Genomic DNA, 24,882 nt, shown 5'->3' with positions numbered 1-24,882 from the left:
ACCCAGAGAAATAAACGAGGCCTCTCCACCCCACATTCAAAATACCACAGACTTAAAATAAATTGCTGAAAATAAAACAGTGGTACTAGAATGAAGAACAGAGAACATTTTTCAGCCCATTTGTGCCACATTCAAACCATCACCAAAAAATCCCAACTATCTTTTTCCTTCTCCCCAAAGACTCCCTCCCCCCCTTTTTTTTTTTTTTTTTAAAGGTGGGGGATGAGTTAAATGTACAATTCTTATACCTCACAGTCCTACCAGAATTTTAGGTATCATACACACACACATACAATTTGTTGTATAAACTGAGCACCACTCAGGAAGGACCCTAGGAAGAAAATAAAGGTGTGTAAATATTTCTATATACAGATTCCTACTACCGTAATTCATAAAGAGAAGCAAAGCAGAGGGCTCAAGGAAGTAACAGCTCTGAGGAAAAACAGAGTCAGAGGGATAAACAAATGCATACATATAGGCTTAGTAAAAAAAAGTGGAACTGCAAATCTCTTTATTGGGTTGGAAAATTTTAACATTTGAGGAAAAATTGCCAAGGTCTGGAAGCAGCAACATGTGCGTTTCCCAGACAGTACTGTTCTGCCCCCATTTTATGTGGGTTCTTGTATAAATCAAGTATATAAGTGTTTATGCTAAGATATGTAAGCAAAGTATGCTCTGTGGACTCAAATCCCCAGTAGGCTTTGCTTCTTACAGAGAGCCAGGCTGCAACCAGAGTGCTTAAGCTCGTCCTTCTTTAGCTTCTGGGAGAGAACAGTATCAATTTTGTAAGGCTGCATGAAAACCTAAGTCTAACATTGTCCTCTCACCAGGTTTCCTGCCTTTATTTCCGCTAGCCGAATAAAGCTTATGTTCAATAGCAGCGTGCCTGATTTTAAGGCCAAATGGGATCGGCACATGGGATCTATTCATAGGGCAAAGGTAGGGGAGGGACATTAAGGTGGGCAGACTAGATGGGCCGTGGGCCCTTATCTGCCGTCTATTTCTATGTTTCTATGTAATATCTATGTCTGGAGAACAGTGTTATTTCCCACAAGGTGTGTGGACACACTCCCAGCTTCCCTTTGAGAAGGATGTGCTGGTAGAGTAAGAAGATTCTACATAATGTTGGACTGCCTTGAAATCATCAAATTGCGTTTATTCTTTACTTCAAGTTATTAAAGAAAGTTGGCTGATAACACTAAGGTTACAGAAGTAAGGGTTAACTGAGAGGGATTTAATTCAATGAGTTCAACAATGTTTGGCCACTTCAGAAGTCCCTGTTTTCAGTACAAAACCTGAGATTTCAGTGAAGATCTATGGTATTACTGTTCAGTAAAGCTGTTACCAGCATAGTGAAAAACTGGGCCCAGCATAAGTACAGCCCCTGCCTACTAGGTGCAGAATGGGCAGTGTGTTCACAGGGTTCAAGCATCCTTAGCACCCTTCTACAAAAAAAAAAAAACATATCCTTCCTGCCTGCCTTCCCCCTACTACAAAACACACACACATTCACTACCCTTCAGGTATCTGAGAAGGGTTTAGTGACTAAGACAAAGAATGAAGGACAGGGAGAAAAGTGTTTCTCTCACCCTTTGTATTGAAACTATGTCCCAGTAATAGCTGAAGTAGACACCACATCAGAGAATGCAATGGGGGAGTAAAGGGCCACATTTCTACCAGTACAAGGACCCTGAAATAGGAAGCAGTGACACATGCAAACAGCCTGGTGCTACCCTGGCCTCTCTTCCAGGCTGGAACCCTTTAAGCATTTTACTGATATCAGGATTTAGGTTAAAAAAAACCCAAAAACAAAAACAACCCAACAACAGGATACTGTGCTAGATGGACCTTTGGTCTAAACTAAACTAAACCTTAAGTTTATATACCGCATCCTCTCCACGGAAGTGGAGCTTGGCACGGTTTACAAGAACTTAAAATATAAGAAGAGAAAGGAAAAGGTTTACATGAGCTTATATATAGAATGGAAGAGTAAGGGGGAAAATAGAATTACATGTTAAAGAAGAGCCAAGTTTTCAGTTGCTTGCGGAATAGTTGGAGAGAGCCCAGGTTCCGCAACGGGATAGTAAGGGCGTTCCAGAGACCTGTGATTTTGAAGAGAAGAGATTTTCCCAGTTTACCTGCATAGAGAATACCGCGTAGAGAGGGGAAGGATAGTTTATATCTTTGGGCGGGTCTGGTGGAGTCAGGACTCGAGGAGTTAAGGATAGTGGGATTAGGGGAGGAAGGATGCCGTGAATGATCTTAAAAGCCAGGCAGGAGCATTTGAAATGGATTCTGGAAATCATTGGGAGCCAGTGAAGATTGGACAGGAGTGGAGAGACATGGTCAGATTTGTGTTTTGCAAAGATCAACTTGGCTGCAGTATTCTGGATAAGCTGGAGTCTTTGAAGACTTTTTTTTGTTAGGCATAAGTAAATGGCATTGCAGTAATCAAGTTTGGAGAGGATGATGGATTGGACAAGGACGGTGAAATGTCTGTACCAATATAGCAATTATGTTCTTGTGAAAATGTTCTCTCTCTTTCAGAATGGCATGAACTGAAATTGGAAGAAGAGAACAGAGGGTGCAAATTCTTCCCCCACAACACACTCTTGCAAGTTCAGGTCTGCCTCTTCTGCCACCTTCTGGCCTATGGGGGTCCAAGCTGCCAACTCTGTCCTTTTCCCTCTTGTTCCCCCACCTGTCAAGTCAGCAGCTCAGGTTTCTTAGGTGGCTAAAGAAAATAGTAGAGGGGGTAGAATGCAAAGGAGTACAGCAGAAATTCCAAGTCACAGGCTTCAGGCCTTCCTCCCCCTCGCCTCAACTCTTCCAAACAGCAGAAGCAGCATGTTGGAGGCAACATGCTTACTGACGATCCCGCTGTGTGTTCAAAAACCTTTTGCTAACCCTTACTCTACCTTCTTCTGCACTAAATCCTGCTTCTAAAAGGAAAGCACTAGGACAAGAATGTTCGCAGTGATAGCTCCAAGGTGGTGGAACTCCCTTCCGAAGGAATTAAAACTTGAAAAGGACACCGGAAAGTTCAAGAAATCTAATCTAATTTTTGATTTTTTTTAAAATACCGATTCATCCCAACAGGAGGGCTAGACTCAGTTAACAAAATATTAATAAAATTATACAGGCGATTCGAACAGAAACTATGGGCTCCTTTACTTTACTAAGGTGCGCTAGCATTTTTAGCGCACGCTACAATGCCGCACGTGCTAACTCCACGCTACACGGAAAATACTAACGCAAGCTCTATGGAGACGTGTGGTGCGTGTGGCAATGTAGCGCGAGCTAAAACCGCTACCACACCTTAGTAAAAGAAGCCCTATATCTTTTGTGCCAGAATTTTATATTTTATGATTGATTATTTGAAAATGAAGGATCATTAGTAAATTTCTGAAATAAATACGTCTTCAGTACTTTACGAAAAGTGGGTAGATGAGAGAGCACTCGAATTATTGAAGGAAGGTCATTCCAAACTTTTACGAATAAAAAAAGAAAATGATCGACAAAAGAAAGGGATAAAGACCATCCTCTTCATAGTCTACTTTAACTAATAAAGCAACACAGAGCAGATACCTGGCTAGTCCTCATTAGGTACACAACATAGAACACAATACAGGTATTATGTATACAAATAAGTATGATTTTGTATGAACAAAGTACAATACTACTATTATATGTATATATATTATATACAGTTTATGAGATGATTGATTCTGGTATAAATGAGTCTATACTGAAAACCATCTTTAAAAAACCCGCTAATTCTGTACTGTAACACCTTTATAGAAGCTCATGTAAACTGCTCTGAATTGACTCCCCAGTCATAGTAGCGGTATAGAAGCTTTCAATAAACATAAAATAAACCCTGTGGGTGACAAGCCAGCACAGAAGCTGTAAGTGCACACTTATACTTATAATATCCTGCTTCCACAGCCACCTGTAAGAGTTGATATGAGCGAGGGGAGATGCCTCCAGTATCACATTCTGAGGTTCGTTATACATTCTTATCCCGTGTCTGTCACTAATTTACACAAGGTGACAGCACAGTTCCGATACCTGCTAAATCCAGTGCCTAGCTCTGCCAAAATCAAGACAGAACCACAACATCCCCCAGCCCTGCCACCTAACTTACTTGTTGTGGAGGATGCACCAGCCGCAGTGTGGGTCACCAGACCCCAGGCAAGTGGCGCAGGTTTGGTACTGCTCACAGCTCTCTACTGGCACTCGCACTACCTGTGAAGAAGAAAGGGGTTTTCAGAGTAATCACCCAGATCTGAATACCATGTCCTAAGCTCTCAGAGCTACAGGCTGAAACACCCAGACTGGAAATCTGTAACAGTAAGCAGTGAAATCTCTTACCCGCACTGAAACCGACGGCAAAAATAGTATTATTAAAATCAAATAAAGTGGAACTTTTGCACATTCAAAGAGGGATATTCTTTAGCAGAGCAGAGGATTAGAACTCAAGGCTTCTCTCAATCCCTTGCACTTGGCTCTATCCCTCCCTTCTGTATACAACTGTCCAAATGGCTGCGGTGAAGGGCAGAGACCTAAAGCCACCGAGTATGACACTAGAGAGATTTATAAATTAAGGATGTGTCTTATCCTAACTACCATATATACTTGAATATAAACCAAGATAACCTTTTTTCCCCCAGAAAAGGAGGTAAAAAGGTTGACTCAAATATAAACCGATGGTTTATATTCAATTACTGTTACCAGGGTAGAAGCGACCCCTCCTCCCTTACCTGGTGCCCTTTCTGCTGGCTCTGCAATCAAACAGCCATTCAGTCCTCTCCCCTTCCTGGACCCACTGAGGGCCTCCAGTACTGCCACAGTGGGACAATGGTGCGGGAAGCCAGAGCCCCCATCAATCCCTCCCTCTCTCCCGCAAGCGACTTAGTGCAACTAGCTAACCAGCCTGCCCCTCCCGTTCTCTCCCATCCTGGTCCCCGGTGGTCCAGCAGTGAGTTGGGGCAGGAGTGATCCCTCTACACTCCTGCCCGGCAGTCTCCTTACTGAAAAATGACTGCCACGAGTTCTCACGAGTCTCAACGATTGCCACAGGATCTCGCAGCAGCCATTTTTCACTACAGAGACTGCCGGGTAGGACCCGCAAATGAATCACTCCTGCCTCACCTCTGAACCACCAGGAACCTAAGGTAGGCCTGCAGGGGGACTGGGAGGGGAGAGAAGAGTCGAGGGTGGGCTGGTTTGCTAGTCGCCATGAGGTAGGGAGAGACTGACGGTAGCTCTGGCTCCCCACACAACTGGACCACCACAGAGCAGTACTGGAGGCCCACGGAGGGTCTGGGAGGGGGGTTGGCTCAAATATAAACCGAGACCCCCATTTTTGGGCCCCAAAATCTCAGTTTATATTTGAGTATATATGGTAAGCTGCAGGGGCAATATCTAAAATGTATGCACCCAAAAAGAGGGAGAAAAAGCCTCAGACTAATGTAGCAGTATAGAACCAAAAGGTGCAAATCAAAACTTCTTTTGATACTTTCACTGGCTGGTCTCAGCATGGCTGCACTTTTCAAAGCTGTATTGTTTGTTCCCCTGATGAGCCAAACATTGATGAAACAAGGTCGCTTGTTGGGAAGATTGGAGAAGACGTGACAGCATTGGAGCTCAAGTCGTCTTTTGTCAGCTAAGTCCTTGAACGTGCCTCCGGGTGACTTTGCCCTTTTCTAAACCTGAGCTGTTCTGTGAGGGAGTTTTTGCCAGTGAAAGTATCAAAAGCAGTTTTGATTTGTACCTTTTGGTTCTATACTGCTACATTAGTCTGAGGCTTTTCCCCCCTCTTTTTGGGGGGTACCTAGGTGCCACGATCACACAACATTCTGAATCATTATATGAACATATTATATATGTTGTGCATCCTCCTATAATTTATTAACACAAAGTTATGTTTGCAAATTGATTTTCGGCATAACATTCTTAATGTTCAATATTTATTATTTTGGTTGTTCGTGTGACGTTTCAAATTACTTTTATTATTTGAAGTTTACATAGAACACTCATGTTACATATTTGTTGCGTGTTCATTTTCTAGCTCTACTGTAGTTCTTTTAATATTGTACACCCAGCCAATTATTATAGAGAAATAAGGGGTCCTGTTATTTTAAAGCACGATGTACAAACATGCAAGAAAAAAAAAAAATGCAAACAATACAGGACAATGGGCTAGATTCATAAAGCAAACCGACCGTGTACCGATCGGTTTGCGACCCGATTTCCCTCCTGCACTATTCACTAACCTCTCTGCCGACCATCCTCCAATCCGCGCATGCAAATGAGGGCAAAGGCATGCAAAGTAGGCGATTCATTAAGCAAAACCCTGCAACACCGACTGGGCTGGCCGATCACAAACAAGCTACTGCTGAGGACCAGTCGCTCAAGCCCTTTCCAACTGCCCTGCCCTTCTGCCGCCCTGCTTTCTGCCCTGGCAGCCCCAATCGCCTCCTGCAGCCCCAACTCTCCCGCTGCCCTGATTCCCTTCCTGCCCCAAACACCGGCCTGCCCCGAATGCCTCCTGCAGCCCTGACTCTCCCGCTGCCCCGGATTGCCTTCCTGCCCCAACTCTCCCACTCTTCCCCGCAGTGCAAGCCCATGGTTTTAACCCACGGACTTAAGCGGGTTAAAACCACGGGCTCCAAAAGTTTTAAAAAATCTCTGCAGGGCCCAGAGGTTCAGCGCATGCCCCCATCTGCATATAATAATTTGTAGAATTCATCGGACCTGCCCAGATCGGGCCCGATCGGCAGGTTCATGAATCTAGCCCAATGTGCCAGTCCAGTTGTATACTGATCCCTAAGTACTGGCCTGAAAAGGGGCACTGGAGAGCCAGGTGCTCAAGAAATTTGCACACTATACCTCCCTCCTGCTGTGACCCACTCTTCAGCTGGCTGGGCCGGTGGCAGTAGAAGCAAGAATAGAAAAGGGAATGCCAGAGTCTTCAAGCTCTGGCGCTCTAAAGGCCCTGCCACATCTTGCGCCCTCCGACGCATAATTCCTCTTGCCTTGGGGGTGCTTTATTACAGTGGCCTCTGAGCGAGAGCAAAGTTATGCAACCCAGAGCTATGATACTCAAAAAGCAGGTTCCAAATCTCAAGTCCCAAATCTCAGGTCCCTCACTAATTGTGCAGTGTACGAACTTAATGGCGAGGGCACAAAATTGACACCCCCAATACCACCATTATCAGCAAAAAGTGGACAGATAAAGTATCTGTTTAAACAAGAGTGTTTCCATGCTAATGGACCACTGGTCAATAGCCCTCCTCTCTCACCCCTATTTACCTGCTTCTCGCTGAGGAGGTAGATGGAGTGTCGGTCAGGGCTGAAAACCATGTCACGGAGGATCGGTCGCCCTTCCACCACTGGCACCGTCTCATACAGCAAAACATCCTGGGTGCCATCTACTCGGATCTAGGGAAGAAAGGAGAAACTGCATGAATAGTGGATAAGAGGGGATAAGTCAATGCCAGACATTCCAGGATCCAGGGCAAAACCTATGCCTGGGGGGTGATGGCAGCAGAATCCAGCTTTGGTTGTAGCTAAACCAATTTCTGATCCCTCAAGCTCTCCAATAGCTGATGTTGTTATGGTCCACCCCATTTGGCTGCTTTTGCTTGTTTAGGTTTATTAGAACTTGTTATATCATGTATTCCAAAACAAGGGTCTAGGTAAGGGGTCGGCAACCTGCGACTCTTCTGCCATGTGGCTGCAGTTCTCCAGGTCACCACCACCTGTTAATCTCCCTCCCAACTCCACAATTTCCCTCCCCACACCCCGGGCCTACTGAGATACCTGATGGACCAGCAGGGGGTCTTCATGGCAGGAGTTTGGCCTTCTCAATCCTGCCTCCTCACGGCTGCCTTCTAAAATGGCTGCCACGACTTCTCGCAGCAGCTCACAGTACTATAGGAAATGCCGCAAAAAGTCACGGCAGCCATTTTAGAAGGCAGCTGTATGGAGGCAGGAGCAAAAGGGCTGCACTGCTGCCATAAAGACCCTACTGGACCACTAGGCACCTCAGTAGGCCAGGAGGATCGTGGGGTTGGGAGATACATTAAAGGGTTAGGGCTGGAGAGGGGAGTGAACCTTGGCTATGGGTTGAGGGGAGGGGGACCAGCAGGGGAGGGAGGGAAGAGAGGTGTAGAGACCTGTGAAGGGTTGGAGGGAAGTATGAGGGGAGAGAAGCTAGACCTTGGGGAGAGAAGAGAGAGTGAGAGACCTGGAATATCTCAAACTCCCTTCTCTACCCATTGCAGCTCTTTGTAAATATTGGGTTAAATTTTTAGGATAAATTGGCTCTTTGCTTTAAAAAGGTTGCCAACCCCAAGTCTAGATGGTGTACAATACCAGTAAAGAAAGGAATGCCATTAAAAATAGGATTAGAACATTCACATTTAAATACAATCAAAATCCTTGCTGTGGGTGAGGGATCGATTCTCAGCTGCTAAGGGGTTGGGTAAAGTTAAAAAGTCTGTTGAAAGTAGAAAGTCTTTAAAAGTGATCTAAATTTAGAGAAAGACTGCTCACTGTAAATTAGGCACCAGGAAAAAAGAAAGCTGACTGATGAGTAGACTTGTAGTGAATCAATCTGGGGTTGGGGAGTACAAGTCAGTTGACAGCAAGCAAGCGAAGGTTATTTGATGGTATATAAAGAGCAGTAAGGGCTGAAAGATTTGGTGGATCTCCAAAATAATTCTGCATCCCTTTGAACCGCACATCTGTATGAAAATCAGCTGGGTTCAAATGAACAGTTGGGTCCACGACAGTAGATGAAAACATAGCAGCTCAATGGGAATCTGTTCACGTTCTTTTGCTATGAGATTGGAACAAGGAAGAAAAACAAAAGAAGCTGAGGTAGGTACAGTATTTGGGGTGGGAGGACAGAAGGCTTAAGAGTGTGGCAAAGGGGATGAAGTGAAGTACTTACTAAGCAGGAGAAAGACAACTGGGATCAGATCAAGTAAAAGCTGGGAAGGCTAGAATCTGAGGAGGGTAGACTTAGGAGGGAATTTTAGGTCTGGGGAAATTCTGCACAAAATTATAAAATCTATGTTGAATTCTACAGGGTTTTTTTTGCCCAGAATTCCCCAAGGAATAGGAATCTAAGAAAAGACCACTCCAACTGTGGGCCTTCTCTCTACCTCCTTCCTCGCCATCCTCTCTATCCCAGCTCAATTTTTATTTTAAACAAATTACTTTATTGATGTATAGTTTAGGAAACACAAATGAAAATATTTAATATGATGTGTACCAACAACAACAAAAAAAGGAAATTGCCTGAATAGTTAACATCCTTTTAGTGAAAAATATCCAAGATCATATAGATCTATAGATACAGGTTGGGTGAAGGATACGGAAAGCCTGAGTGGGTGTTAAGCTCCATACAGCAATTTGTACCTACATCTACCCGTACTAGTCAAATTGCTCCTGGACAGAGTAGTTTTTTTTAAACTTATAATCTACCAGTCAAAAATAACATTTCTAAGCAGGGAGCAATAAAAACAAACCGAAACGTGTATATAAAGGGAGACAAATGGAGCTAAACCTCAAATGCCTGTGTGGACAGCCGTGCCTTCATGCTTCTGAAAAAACACACAAATCGTCAAGCAAACACAGCTGAGGTGGTAATGAATTCCAGACGCACAATGGCGAAATAGAGAGAAAGCCGAGAAATGAAAGGTGGCTTTCAAATCTCTCATTTGCTCTTTAGGTTTAAACAATTTTTATTGAACACCAATAAGGAACAGTGATCAGCACGTTAACAAGAAATTCAGTTTAAAGGTTTTGTCAGAAGATCTACAACAGAAAGCATTGTGTATAGACTATCTCAGATTTCCCTCCTTCCTTACCCAATCCCTTCATCATATGCCTTAAAAGAACTCTGTATGTGAAATGCATTGTGTAACATGCACTCCCCCTACACCCCCCCCCCCCAAGATAACCAAATAAATCAATATGCCAGAACTACCAAAACAACCATAGGGAACATTCCATGTCTGCTTAATCCCATACCTAACAAAAGAAGGGTGACATGATTGAGACATTTAAGTACGTCACAGGTCGTGTCGAGGTGGAAAACGACATATTCGTTCCCAAGGGACCCTCGGTTACAAGGGGGCACCCGCTCAAACTCAGAGGAGGGAAATTTAGTGGTGACACCAGGAAGTACTTCTTCACAGAAAGGGTGGTAGATCACTGGAACAAACTTCCGGTGCAGGTGATCAAGGCCACCAGCGTGCTCGACTTTAAGAATAAATGGGACATCCACGTGGGATCCCTACGAGGGTAGAGCTAAGGAACTAGGTCATCATCACTCAGACTTAATGGGGTGGGTCAGTAGAGTGGGCAGACTTGATGGGCTGTAGCCCTTTTCTGCCGTCATCTTTCTATGTTTCTATGTTCCATGTATCTTTAATTCCATACCTAAAACCCATCCCCTTCCCCCTTCTATTACTCCTATATACATAATCCTTGTAGCGTAGGGAGTTTGGACTCTTATAATCCTCTCTCCCCACCCAACATCGTCAAATTTCGCCTACTCTTCCTCTACCATCACAAGTTGCTCTTTATCTGCAATCATTTATTATGTTGTCGTTTGTACTTCCTGAAGGACTCATCCAAAATATGCAAATTGCCCCTCCATTATTTATCTTTAGTTCCTGTTTCTATATACCACCTTCTCTCATGAATTCAGAACATCCTGAGCTTCTCCTGTAATTGGAGCACTCTTCAGCACCCCAATGCCAGCGCTACCCTGAGTTCAAGGACAGCAGAATTTTAAAAAAAAATAATTTATATTCCACATATCTTACAATTCTATGCGGATTACAAATTATTCAGGTACTCAAGAATTTTTCCCTAACTGTCCTGGCAGGCTCCCACTCTATCTAATAATATACCTTGGGCAATGGGGATTAAGTGACTTGCCCAGGGTCACAAGGAACAGTGCGGAATTTGAACCCACAGCCTCAAGGAGCCGAGGTTGTAGCTCTAACCACTGCACCACACACTCCCACAATTATAGCATGCCACCAGTGGCCCAGTCCATGTGATCTCGCATACCAATTCTACCCAGAACCCACCATCAGATACATGTGCACTGCAACATGTCAAATGAAAAAAGGGCACCCTCCATTATTTATTTCATTTTCTATACCATTCTCCCAGGGGAACTCAGAACAGTTTACATTAATTTATTCAGGTACTCAAATATTTTTCCCCATCTGTCCCGGTGGGCTCACAATCTATCTCAGTGGTTCCCAAACCTGCCCTGAAGGACCCCCAGGCCAGTCGGGTTTTCAAGATAGCCCTAATGAATATGCATGGAGCAGATCTGCATTCCTGGCATCTCCATTATATGCAAATCTCTGTCATGCATATTCATTAGGGCTATCTTGAAAACCCGACTGGCCTGGAGGTCCTCCAGGACAGGTTTGGGAACCACTGATCTATCTAATGTACCTGAAACAATGGAGGGGGGGATTAGGTGACATGTCCAGGATCACAAGGAGCAGCATGGGTTTGAACCCACAACCTCAGGGTGCTGAGGCTGTAGCATTAACCACTGTGCCACACTCTCAAATCCTCTATCAAGGGAGGAAATGGGGAGGTGGTATGGCAAGGCAACCTAGAAGACATTTAAATACAGAACGTGGTCTGAAAAGCAGCACAATTATTCTATATTGGCATACATGACAAATCGTAATCATGGCTTCTACCTGTAGTTTTTACAACACCCCCAGTGCAAAGTAAAATAAAATAAAATAGGGGTTTATTGAATAACAAAGCACTTCCACGGGCATGGAGGAGTAGCCTGGTGGATAAAGCCCAGTTCAAATCCCGCTGCTATTCCTTGTGATTTGGGTAAGTCTTTCAATGTTCCATGACTCCACAGGAGTGGAGCATCCTAGTGGTTAGAACACCAGGAAAGCCCAGTTCAAAATCTCACTGCTGTGCCTTGTGATTTTTGGCAAGTCACTTAACCTTCCACTGCTTCAGGTACAAACTTACTTTGTAAGCCCTTTGGAGATGGGGAAACATTTAGTCTACTTGAATGAAACCCACCTTGATCTATGGCTGAAAAAAAAAAAAAAAAAAGGTAAACTAAACCCAAATAAAACATTACATAGAGAATTCATAAGAACGTAAGAATAGCTTTACTGGGTCAGACCAAAGGGCCATTAAGCCTGGTAGCCCGTTCTCACGGTGGCCAATCCAGGTCACTAGTACCTGGCCAAAGCCCAATATTCCATGCTACTGATCCAGAGAAAGCAGTGGCTTCCCTCATGTCTTTCTCAATAACAGACTATGAACTTTTCCTCCAGGAAATTGTCCAAACCCTTCTTAAAACCAGCTACATTATCTGCTCTTACCACAACCTCTGGCAATGCATTCCAGAGCTTAACTATTCTCTGAGTAAAATATTTTCTCCTATTAAAAGTATTTCCCTGTACCTTCATCGAGTGTCCCCTAGTCTAATTTTTGATGGTGTGAAAAATCGATCCACTTGTACCCGTTCTACTCCACTCAGGATTTTGTAGACTTCAACCATAACTCCCCTCAGCCGTTTCTTTTCCAAGCTGAAGAGCCCTAACCATTTTAGTCTTTCCTCATACGAAAGGAGTTCCACCATCCCCTTTATCATCTTGGTCATTCTTTTTTGAACCTTTTCTACTGTCAATATATCTTTTTTGAGATAAGGAAACCAGAATTGAACGCAATACTCCAGGTGAGGTCGCACCACGGAGTGATAGAGGCATTATTACAGTCTTAGTTTTGTTAACCATCCGTTTTTTAATAATTCCTAGCATCTTGTTTGCTTTTGTTCAGCCAGACATTGATTTTTTCCCCCCAATACTAACATGTTTTTATTAACTTATATGTCCCAACGGAATGAATTTATGAGAAACTTTAACTATTCAGTTGTGAGGTTTGCAACATTTGACAAATACTATCAGACTATCATGCAAATACTTCCCTTTAAACAGGATACCTAGAATTCCTTCTTCGCAGACTACAGGGAACAAAGCGGCCGCCAAATTGCTCTTATTCAATATCTAATCAGGCATAAGCTCTAAAGAGAGAATCAAGTCCATGCAACATATTAATGCTACGTGCTATGTAGTAAGGGAGTTATGATCCTCCAGTGTTCACTCAGGTGCTGCTTGGTCACACAGCCCTGCCTACTCTTTCCTGGGACAGTTCTCAGATAAAAGGTTATTCTAGGATTTCTAGAACATAAGAACTGCCTTTGCTGGGTCAGACCAGTGGTCCATCGTGCCCAGCAGTTCGCTCACACAGCAGCCCTTAGGTCAAAGATCAGTGTCCTGATTCTAGCCTTACCTGCATATGTTCTGGTTCAGCAGAACTTGTCTAACTTTGTCTTGAATTCCTGGAGGGTGTTTTCCCCTATAACAGCCTCCGGTAGAGCGTTCCAGTTTTCCACCACTCTCTGGGTGAAGAACTTACTTACATTTGTATGGAATCTGTCCCCTTTTAACTTTAGAGAGTGCCCTCTCATTCTCCCTACCTTGGAGAAGGTGAACAACCTGTCTTTTATCTACTAAGTCTATTCTCTTCATTATCTTAAATGTTTCGATCATGTCCCCTCTCAGTCTCCTCTTTTCAAGGGAGAAGAGGAACAGTTTCTCTAATCTCTCACCGTATAAAGGGAGAGGCACAGCCCATGGTAGCTGAAGTCTGAATTGGGGCCCAAGTCAGGGGAGGCAACCAGGGATAATTGCACTGCACTCCCTCTGCATAGAAGGCCTCAAACCCTGCTCAAAACCTGCCAATGGGTTTAGATGCTCCCTCTCAAATTTCTGCTTTAGGCACCTGCATCTCTAAACACCAACCCTGGCTTGAATGCCTCCTCTGCATAGACTTGGCAGGCACTCCAATGCCCAACTCAGGGGGAGATTAATCATGAAGTAGGCCACCGCTCCCTAGTACTAGCCTGTTCAATTCAGCCTAGTCCAGATCTCGGCACACACTTCTCACATAGGAGGGATGCTCAGCTCCTGGTTTAATTCAGATGTTGCATTTGGCATTTGAGTAAGAAGTCCAGGGACACGAAATCTAAACTAAATTTCTGAGTTCAAAGCATATCAGTTTGGAAACCTGTTTTGTTTTGGGTTTTTTCTCAACAGGGTCAAAAAATTTACTTATTCTTTCCCAGTTCATGATCAGTTATCCTCCTCCTTCTTACATCCAGATAAAATATTTAATTCACCTGGTAATGCCATGTCTCACTAATTTAGCTGTATCCAGCCACCATTTCTCCCTTTCAGATTCTACGTCATACTGTAATCTGCCCATTTCCTCCTCCACTCTCTTAGCCAGTCCATTCTCTCCTCCCTGTGTCAACATAGCACAGTTACTTACCGTAACAGGTGTTATCCAGGGACAGCAGGCATATATTCTCACATGTGGGTGACGTCATCTACGGAGCCCCGATGCGGAAGCATTTTCAAGCAAACTTGATTGAAGATTTAAGTTTGCTCTGCTGCTCCACGCATGCGTGCCTTCCTGCTCCACTAGGGGGTGCATCCCCTCGTGGTCTCCAGTTCACTTAACTAGCCAAGAAGCCAACCTCGGGGAGGTGGGTGGGTTGTGAGAATATATGCCTGCTGTCCCTGGATAACACCTGTTACGGTAAGTAACTGTGCTTTATCCCAGGACAAGCAGGCATGATATTCTCACATGTGGGTGACCTCCAAGCTTACTGCAGAGGGATGGAGGGAAGTTGGCAATTTTAAGCAAATAGATTTCGCAACACCGATTGGCCGAATCGGCCATCGCTTCTGGACAGGGAGTCCAGACAGTAGTGGGAGGTGAAGGTATGAACCGAAGACCATGTGGCAGCCTTGCAGATTTCCTCAATAGGTGTTGACCTGAGGAAGGCTACGGAGGCTGCCATCGCTCGGACTTTGTGTCCCGTTACTCGACCATTCAGCGCGAGACCAGCCTGAGCGTAGCAAAAGGAGATGCAATTGGCCAACCAGTTGGACAAGGTGCGTTTGGAAACTGGGTGACCTAACCGGTTTGGGTCGAAGGACAAAAACAGTTGTGGGACTTTCCGGTGTGGCTGAGTGCGTTGGAGGTAAAAGGCCAACGCTCTTTTGCAGTCAAGAGTGTGGAGCGCCACTTCTCCGGGGTGAGAGTGGGGCTTGGGGAAAAACACAGGTAAGACAATGGACTGATTTAGATGGAAATCAGACACTACTTTAGGTAGGAACTTTGGATGGGTGCGGAGTACCACCTTGTCGTGATGGAATACCGTGAAGGGTGGGTCCGCTACCAGGGCTTGTAGCTCACTAACCCGCCGTGCGGACGTGAGTGCAAGTAGGAAAATTACCTTCCAAGTGAGGAATTTTGGATGGCATTTGTCTAGGGGCTCAAATGGAGGTTTCATTAGTTGAGCCAGAACCACGTTAAGGTCCCAAACCACCGGGGGAGGTTTGAGAGGGGGGTGGACGTTCAGCAGGCCCTTCATGAAGCGAGTGACTAAGGGATGGAGCGAGAGGGCTTTCCCTTCCAGGGGCTGATGAAAGGCCGCAATCGCACTGAGGTGTACTCGAATGGAGTTGGTCTTTAGGCCGGAATGAGATAGTTGAAGTAGATAGTCAAGGACCAGGGGGACGGGGACCGACACCGGGTCCTGGCTGTGGGAGGAGCACCAGGTTGAGAATCTGGTCCACTTTTGGGAGTAGCAGGTTCTCGTCGAGGTTTTTCTAGAGGCCTCCAGTATCTCCTTGACTGATTGAGACACGGGGAGAGCAGTCAGGGGGAGAGAAACCAAGCATTCAGATGAAGAGATTGAAGATTGGGATGTAACAGTGAACCCTGACCCTGTGACAGTAGAGAGGGAAACAGAGGCAGAGGCAGTGGATCTCTGACACTGAGTCGAAGTAGAAGGGAAAACCACGGCTGGCGTGGCCAGCGAGGGGCAATCAGGATCAGGGTGGCTTGTACCGTTTTCAGGTGGATAAGCGTCCGCAGTATCAGAGGGAACGGCGGGAACGCGTACAGGAACCTTCCCTCCCAATCGAGGAGGAAGGCGTCGGCCTCGAGCCGGTCCGGGGAGTATATCCGGGAGCAGAAGAGAGGCAGCTTGTGGTTGTGAGGGGACGCGAACAGGTCTATTTGAGGCGTCCCCCACCGTTCGAACACTCCTCGTAGGGCCTGAGAGTGTAGTGACCACTCGTGTGGCTGGAGGAGGCGGCTGAGTCTGTCCGCCAGGCAGTTTTGTTCTCCTTGTATGTACACCGCCCGAAGGAAGGTGTTGTTGGAGATTGCCCATTTCCAGAGGCGCAGAGCTTCCCGGCAAAGGGGCCAAGATCCTGTGCCCCCTTGTTTGTTTACGTAGTACATCGCTACTTGATTGTCGGTTCGGATAAGAACCACTCGGTCGCGGAGCAGATGTTGGAAGGCTACTGCTGCGAGGTAGATGGCCCGAAGTTCTAGCACATTGATGTGGCAGCGTCGGTCTTGTGCTGACCACATTCCTTGGGTGCGCAGGCCGTCCAGATGGGCTCCCCAAGCGTACTCCGACGAGTCCGTGGTGAGTACCTTGCTGTGGGGTGGGGTGAGGAAGAGCAAACCTTTGGAAAGATTTGAAGAGTCGGCCCACCAGCGGAGCGATCGTTGCAATGAAGTAGTCACTGTCACTGAGTGGTCGATCGGGTCCCGGTCTTGACGCCATTGAGACGCCAGGGTCCATTGAGGGATTCTCAGGTGGAGGCGGGCGAAGGGTGTGACATGGACGGTGGAGGCCATGTGGCCCAGGAGGATCATCATCTGTCGGGCTGATACTGAGGTCAGCCGAGAGATCCTTCGGCTCAGACTTACTAACGCCTCCAGGCGCGGAGGGGGGAGGAAGGACCGGAGGCGAACCGTGTCCAGCGTGGCCCCGATGAACTGTAGGGATTGTGAGGGGCGTAGTTGAGATTTTGGGAAGTTTATTTCGAACCCCAGACTTTGTAGATAGGTAATAGTCTGTTGGGTCGCTGAGATAGCCCCTTCTTTGGACGGGGCTTTGATTAGCCAGTCGTCCAGGTAGGGGAATACCTGGAGGCCCTGGGAGCGTAAGGTTGCTGCTACCACCACGAGGCACTTGGTGAAGACCCGAGGTGATGATGCTAGTCCGAAGGGGAGGACTCGGTATTGTAGGTGCCAGTCCCCTACTTGGAAACGCAAAAACTTGCGGTGAGCGGGGTGCACTGGGACATGTGTGTACGCCTCCTTGAGATCGAGGGAGCAGAGCCAGTCGCCCTCGTCGATCAGGGGGTAGAGTGTTGGTAGTGAGAGCATCCGAAACTTTTCCCGTACCAGGAATTTGTTGAGGCGTCTCAAGTCTAGTATTGGGCGTAGGTCTCCCGTTTTTTTCGGTACCAGAAAGTAACGGGAGTAGAAGCCCTTCCCCCGTTGGTCGGGGGGGACCTTCTCCACTGCTCTCAGGCGAAGTAGGTCTCGAGCTTCGGAGAGGAGTAGAGGTAGCTGAGTCCTGTTGGGAGGGCAATTCCTTGGGGGGTTGTCCGGGGGAATGGCCCGAAAGTTGAGAGAGTACCCTGATGAGATCACGCCAAGGACCCATGCGTCCGTCGTGAGTTGTTCCCAGCGAGGGTAAAAGGCTTTGAGTCGACCTCCGATGGGAAGGTGGTCTGGGACTATGGCGGAGGGGGCCCGCCCCCTTCCGCGTGTCCCGTCAAAAGGACGGGGATGGTTTGGTGGTCGCGGGCGGTTGGGACTTGGGCATGGCCCTGTGATGGGCTTGCGGACGTCTGGGTGGGGGCCGCGAGAAAGCAGGGGTGGACTTTTGTGGGTAGCGGCGCGGAGGGGCCCTGTATGGCCTGGGCGCTGGCGGTTTGGGCTTTTGCCGGACAAGGGAGGCAAATGAGCGTTCATGTTCGGAGAGGCGTTTTGTCGCCGCCTCGATAGTGTCATCGAACAATTCCTTTCCCACGCAGGGGAGGTTTGCTAACCGGTCCTGTAAGTTGGGGTCCATGTCGACCAGGCGCAGCCAAGCTAGTCGGCGCATGGCGATAGCGAAGGCAGCTTCTCTGGAGGAGAGTTCGAAGCCATCGTAGGCCGCGTGGAATAGATGAAGGCGCAGGTTGGAGAGGGACTCTAAAAGCAGGCCGAACGTTTCCTGTCGGGAGGCCGGTAGGTCAGTCTCAAAGGCTCTCAATAGTCCAATGAGGTGTTTGAGGTATGATGTGAAGGTGAAAGTGTAGCTTTGCACCCTAGAGGCCATCATTGCGTTTTGGTATAGTCTCCTGCCGAACTTGTCCAGGGTTCGGCCTTCCCGGCCTGGGGGTACCGCTGCTGAGACACGGGACGGGTGAGCCTTTTTCAAGGAGGATTCCACCAGCAGCGATTGGTGGGAGAGCTGTGGTTGCTCGAATCCCGGATAAGGTACTGTGCGGTACTTGGTCTCCATTTTGGAGGGTACGGCAGTGACCATGTAGGGGGTCTCCAGGTTCCTGAAGAAGGCCTGTTGGAGTACCGGGTTAGGTGGTAAGCGGAGGGACTCTCTGGGCAGTGATGGCATATCCAGCTCTGCCAGGTACTCTTTAGAGTATCTGGAGTCGGACTGGAGATCTAAGTCCAATGCTTGGCCCATGTCTTGGACAAAGCGAGTGAAGGATGGGCGAGATGTCCCCGGAGCCCCGTGCGGGGTCAGGGAACGAGACCTTCGCCGGGTGGAGAAGGATAAGGAGGCTTCTCTCGAGTATCGAGGTTCATGCTCTGATCCATGCTCCGAGGTTGGGGAAGCACTGTGAGAGTGTTCCGGGGTTGTCGATCTTCGGCGTCTCGAGGAGCCCCTCGGAGATGATGCCGGGGTTAGGGGTACCGATCGATGTCGGGTTGGTGACCTCGATCCTGACTCCCTCGGAGAATGCGTCCGAGGGGGAGTTCGGAGGATACGCGGGTTGGAGAGTGATAACTCAGCCACCCTTAGTGGTCCTGTACGAGGTGTGGGGGAGCGGCCTCGTAGGGTTGGTGAACCTCGGGCCTTCTTGGAGGTACGGCGGTTCGAGGTTTCTGTCGTTCTAGCCCGACGTTTTGCCCCTCGGCGGTCCGCAGAGGGGGAATGTCTCGGGCGTCTCGGCGAGGAGTCCGAGGAGGATGGGATGCGGCGAGGATTGCGCACCTTTCCTCGAGGTTGTTCGGTGCGAGGCTCAGGTTGGTCTGGCGCATTCGAGGTCGAGGCCGATTGAAACTGGGCTATTGCAGCGGACAGCTCCGACGTGATCATCGCTCGGAGTAGGTCCTGGAAGACGGGCACGGACAGCATCGAAGGCATGTCCCCTGCCTCTGTGCGCTCCACCGGGGGCGACCTCGTATCAGAGTATTCCCGTGTGGTGGAGGCACGGCCCGAAGGCTTGGAGGGCTTAGACGGGGCTGTAAGCATGGGGCTTCCGCCATGCGTCGCCGTTGTCCCCGAGGCTGGCTTCTTCGCTGTTACAGAACCTGAAGAGGGAAGAGGGGACTTACCCGGAGCCGAGGCTTTCTGTTGTCCCGAGGACTTCGGGTTCGAGTCTCGAGGCGATGCCGAGGTTTCCGGGGCCGAGGTCAAGGCCGGGGCCGAGGCCAGGGCCGACCTCGAGGCCGAAGTGGGGGGTTGGTCCGGGGTGAAGAGATCCGCCATGCGGGCTTTTCTTCGGCGGAGGGCCCGGTTTTGGAAAATAGCGCACTGGGGACAGGAGTCGGTTGGATGAGTCGCCCCCAGACAAAGGATGCACCGGCGATGCGGGTCTGTGAGAGAAAGAAGCCGCTCGCACCGGGTGCACTTTTTAAAGCCGGTCAAAGGCCGGGACATTAAATCGAAAGTAGCCGCGGCTCGATTAGCCACGCGGCCACGGGGACCCGGAAGCCTCCGGGTCGTTGAAAACGAAGCAGGAATCAAGTAAAAAGGTAAGGAATTCGCGCACAGCGACTTAATCGTGAAAAAACAAGAAAAAATCGCGGTGCTAGAAGGCAGTTGGGGCAGAGCCTGAAAACACGTCTTCTAGGCTCGCGGAAAATTTTGAACTGGAGACCACGAGGGGATGCACCCCCTAGTGGAGCAGGAAGGCACGCATGCGTGGAGCAGCAGAGCAAACTTAGATCTTCAATCAAGTTTGCTTGAAAATGCTTCCGCATCGGGGCTCCGTAGATGACGTCACCCACATGTGAGAATATCATGCCTGCTTGTCCTGGGATAAATCTCCTATTCCCATCCTAGCCTAAGTTGGGAGAGTGAAGGGAGAGTGCCTGAGGCGGCCAGGTCCAAATTAATTATAAAGAAAATCTCAGCCCAATTCCAAGCCTCTAACTTATACTTCACCTCACCACCCCCACCCCTTTTCCAGGCAATCCTCCAGTTTACACAAGCACTGCTCCTTTTCCGACTCCTCCAAATTTTCTGCCCTTCTTTCTCTAGGCACCAACTTTTAATTGCCCTCTCTGCTCCATTCCCCTCATCCAAACAGCACAGAACCTAGTGTGTGTGTGGCTTCAGGCAGCAGCAATCAGACACGAGTTTACCCCCCTCCCCCTCACATACTCAGGTGTTCTTAGTACCAGGAAGGGTGAATGTGAGGAGAAAGCGTGTACTGGTTCACAAGCCCAGTGCAATGGTATCAGGAACCCCAGACAACCTTTCAGTCTAATGCCCCCTGATATTTTCACATTGAAAATTAATCATGACATACAAACACCACTCCTCCCAGAGCAATCCTGTAAAAATGCACAATTGACATAATATTAAATATTAAACTTTGTTTTGCATACATATTTCTTCAATCAAGCATAGAGGCAATTTCCAAAATGGCTGTTTTAAAAACTGCTCATCTCCCTGGTGTTGGGAAAGGTACAGAATAATGGTTCAGTGTGCTAAGGTCAGGATCTATTGCTTTGTATTGACTACAGCTGCTCTTACTATCATTCACCTCCCACTGAAGCCCTAGGCAGCTGCTTATTCTGCCTTATAAGTTAAGACAGCCCTGCACTAACAAATAAAGACAGGAAGGGCTTTGACTGTCATCTGAGCTGGGAAGTAACCTGATGCTGGAGCGCGACTGCCCTTGTCAGCCTTTCACTTTTCTCAGTTTGGACTGCGAGTTGCTACTTCAGGTGGTGAGCTCTGTTCCGAAGCAACATCTAGGCCTGACCTGCCCCTTTAAATTGGATGTGGGGACAGGATGTGCAGTTGTGCACTGTCAAAGGAGTGTGTCTTACCTCTTGATGTGCACTTTGGAATATAATCAAGTGCTCAACTATTTTTATTTGATTGAGAGCTGATATTTTACCAATATGTTGGGCTGCTTGGTTGATTCCCTTTTTTTTTTTTTTTTGGGGGGGGGGGGATAGTAACATAGTAACGTAGTAGATGACGGCAGATAAAGACCCGAATGGTCCATCCAGTCTGCCCAACCTGATTCAATCTAAATTTTTAATTTTTTCTTCTTAGCTATTTCTGGGTAATGGGCTAGAACCATAAACCTGGCATTTAAATAGACTCTGTCCCTTCTATCTTGCTGCGCCATATGCCTGGAACAACCTGCCCAAATCCCTACGGCAGGCTCCATCTCTGGCATTGTTCAGGTCCAGGTTAAAAGCCTACCTCTTTGAGACTGCTTTCAACGTTTAGCTCCTCTCACCTTGGGTTCTGCATCCCCAACCCTACATGTCATGTCTGTCTGTCCAAGTTAGATTGTAAGCTCTTCTGAGCAGGGACCATCTATTAAATGTCAAAATGTACAGCACTGCGTAAGCCTTTCAGCGCTATATAAGTGATAAATAGTAGTAGTAGTAGTAGTAGTAAGCTCAAACAGCTGGGGAGGTTACTATCTTCACTTAAGGGGTAATACATCAAGGGGCGCTAACCGATTTAGTACATGCTATATACTAAGACACCCATAGGAATATAATGGATATCTTAGCATTTAGTGTATGTTAAATTGGTTAGCGCACCTTGCTGAATTCCCCCCTTTAAGCAGGTTGGGTTAGCAGCACATGAAACAGTTTAGTCCCACTCATTTAGGGCTAGATTCACTAACCCCCGATTCCGTGTCCGATCCATGCCTGACTGCATGCAGGCCGAGGAATTCACAAAAGGCCTACATGCAAATGGGGACGATCATTGACACGCCCCCCAAAAAAAAAAAACCCCACCGCACAGATCGCTAGAGAGCAATCCCGACACATGCACAGACCATCTGTAGATGGTCTGCGTGTGCGTCTAAGAGCCATCATGCAGCGACTTTAAAAAAAAAATTTTTACTGGCCCAGTGAGTCCATGGTTATAACCCACTTTAAACCCCCCAAAAACTCTGTGGAGTGACGATTTCCTAAATGGATTTTATTTGAAAGTGTCAAAGTTCCAAAGGTACACTGAAATCATCCACATAAAATAATTTCATCCACATAAAAATAAATCATCCACATAAGAGCCTTAAAGGACCTAGTCCGCTAGGGATACAGGACCCAACACGGTCCGCGTTTCAACAAAAAGTTTTCTTCAGGGGTCCCTGGGGGGTCCTATAAAGGTGAGTACATGGGAAACAATTGTGTGGTGAACCAGAAGTGAAATGCAAGCAATGTTCTAGGAACATTGTCACTCCAGAGTTTTTTTTGGTTTTCTCTGGATTTTCTTCTTTGTGGATATTTTGGGGTCAATTCCTTTTGTTTTTTTAACCCGCTTTAAACCTGGGGGTTAAAACCACAGCCTTGCACTTTGGGGAAGGTTGGGAGAGTCATGGCTGCAGGAGTTCGGGGCAGGCAGGCAGATAGGGGCAGAGAGCAGGAGTTTGGGGCAGAGAGCAGAAAAACAGGGAAAGAGCAGGGCGGCAGAAGGCAGGGCAGTCGGAAAGGACCTGAGCGACTGGTCCTCAGCAGTCGCTGGTTTGTGATCGGCCAGCCCAGTCGGTGTTGCAGGATTTTTGTTAGTGAATCGCTGCCTGCCATCATTTGAATGCTGTTCCCCCTCATTTGCATGCGCTGATCGGAGGATGATTGGGACACAGGTTAGTGAATCAGGACGGAAGGAAATCGGGTCGTCAAAGCGATCGGGACACGATCTGTTTGCTTAGTGAATCTAGCCCTTAGTCTTATCAACGTGTGCACCGTAGGGAGAAAATGGCTTTTTATTAAGGATCTGTTCTGCGAGCGCTTTAGGCTTATGTTTAACAAACTTAGTTGGGGAAAGAGAGTGTTTCTTTAATTAATGTTTGCTCTTCAAACTGGGAATTTCATGATGTAAACAGGATGGGATAAAGAGCAGGAGAATCGCAGTCATTTAAAAAAAAAATGTTTTATGACCTACAGAGTTGTTAAGCAGATAGTGCCAGGCTGTGAGGGGCTTTTTACTTGCCTTAGCCACAACTAAGCTGTTGTGTCTGTTGGTGGTTTATGCAGCTTCTTGTGTATCTACTACGTCCTTAATGGAGTTCATTTCTCCAGCACAGATTTCAGAAATTATTTGTCCTGGGAGATTCATTTTCTACAGATGCTCAAGGTGAGGATGAGAAAATTTTTTTTTCAGATCATGAAAAATTCATCACGTGTTCAAATGGTTCACCCAGCAATCCATCAGAAGGGGTAATACCCTGGATTTGATTTTTTTTTCCCCCCCCCAATAGAAAATGCTAGGAAGTGGATCTCGTGCAGGATAATCTTAACACCATGGTCACATCATTATCAGATCAGACTTCAGTTTGATTTAGGTAGGGGGAGGATGCTAGGGATTTTTTAAAAACTCAATTAAGATTGGAAGGTACAAAAGTGCTTTGATCTGCCATGTGTCAAAACTTCAGACTTGACTACATCCTCTTTGGACTTGTTAGTTGAGCAACAGACAAATTCTTATTCACATTTTAGAGACTTTTGCTCCAATTGAGACATCAAGGATGGTAAACAGACTTCAAGGGGTAGTACTTTTATAAAAACAAAAAAAGGGTAAGTCGAGAGAACCCTTGGTGAGTTTGCAGCTGCCTCCAGTCTGAAGGACATGGCATTAGTAGCTAACGAAGAGCTTAGGAAGGTTTAGATGGTATTGGTTTGTGCTCTCCAATTTAGCCCAGGGGTGAGAGAGATTCAGAGTGTGTATCGGGAAACTCTGGCCCTGATTCTATAAATGGCCCCTAGCTCCTAGGCACTGTTGAGCATGGTTGTCATTCATCCATTAGTAGAATCATGCCTAGTGATCAGGGCCGGATTTAGATGAAAAGAGGCCCTAGGCTATTCCACTTGTGAGGCCCTTTCACCTCCCATTTTTAAGTTTGTAAATTACATGAGAGATAATAAAATACATCATTACTGTGATATATATCAATATGTTAAATGAAACATGTTGTTATTGGTACTAACCTTTATAAAAAATGTGACACGGATAATAAATAAATAAAAAGTCGAGAACACTTATTTGGACATTTATTCTCAGCACCATATATAGTACTTGTAACAATAACTAATCAAACATAACATACAACATTGCCCCTTCCTATGTCCATAGTGCCCCCAGTGCGTCCTTCCTCACTTCATCTCCCCTCCGATGCCCGCCTGCCTCCCATCCCCCTTCCATTGAACACCCCCCATGCCATCCTGCCTGCCTGCTTTCCATTAAACCCCCCTATCCCCCTCCGATGCCAGCCTGCCTGCCTCCCATCCCCCTTCCACTGAAACCCCACACCCCACACACACACCCCCCTCCCCGATGCCAGTCTGGGCCGCCCTGTCCTGACGGATCCACGTTTTGCCTCTCTCCCCGCAGGGCGGGGCTCTGCCCAGCTGTTTCCGGACTGACGTCTTTCCCTCCACGGTGCTCCTCCCAGGGCGAGAAAAAGAAAGGGAGAAGCCGAGTCG

General features: G+C 47.1%; 1 protein-coding gene across 4 annotated transcripts in view; it reads right to left on the bottom strand.

The window, feature by feature from the left end:
• PLXNA3 (plexin A3) overlaps positions 1-24,882 on the bottom strand; it is a 479,210-nt gene that overhangs the window by 329,785 nt on the left and 124,543 nt on the right. For all 4 annotated transcript variants that reach the window (XM_033922827.1, XM_033922819.1, XM_033922836.1 and 1 more), the window contains exons 4-5: positions 7,318-7,446; positions 4,148-4,248 (exon numbers count right to left, since the gene is read on the bottom strand). In XM_033922827.1, the coding sequence (XP_033778718.1) occupies positions 4,148-4,248; positions 7,318-7,446 (230 nt within the window). The remainder of the gene's footprint in view (positions 1-4,147; positions 4,249-7,317; positions 7,447-24,882) is intronic.

Source organism: Geotrypetes seraphini, chromosome 1 (assembly GCF_902459505.1).
Source record: "Geotrypetes seraphini chromosome 1, aGeoSer1.1, whole genome shotgun sequence".
Classification (NCBI taxonomy): Eukaryota; Metazoa; Chordata; class Amphibia; order Gymnophiona; family Dermophiidae; genus Geotrypetes; species Geotrypetes seraphini.
Note: the sequence above shows the minus strand (reverse complement) of the source record. Positions and strands in the feature narration are given on the sequence as shown.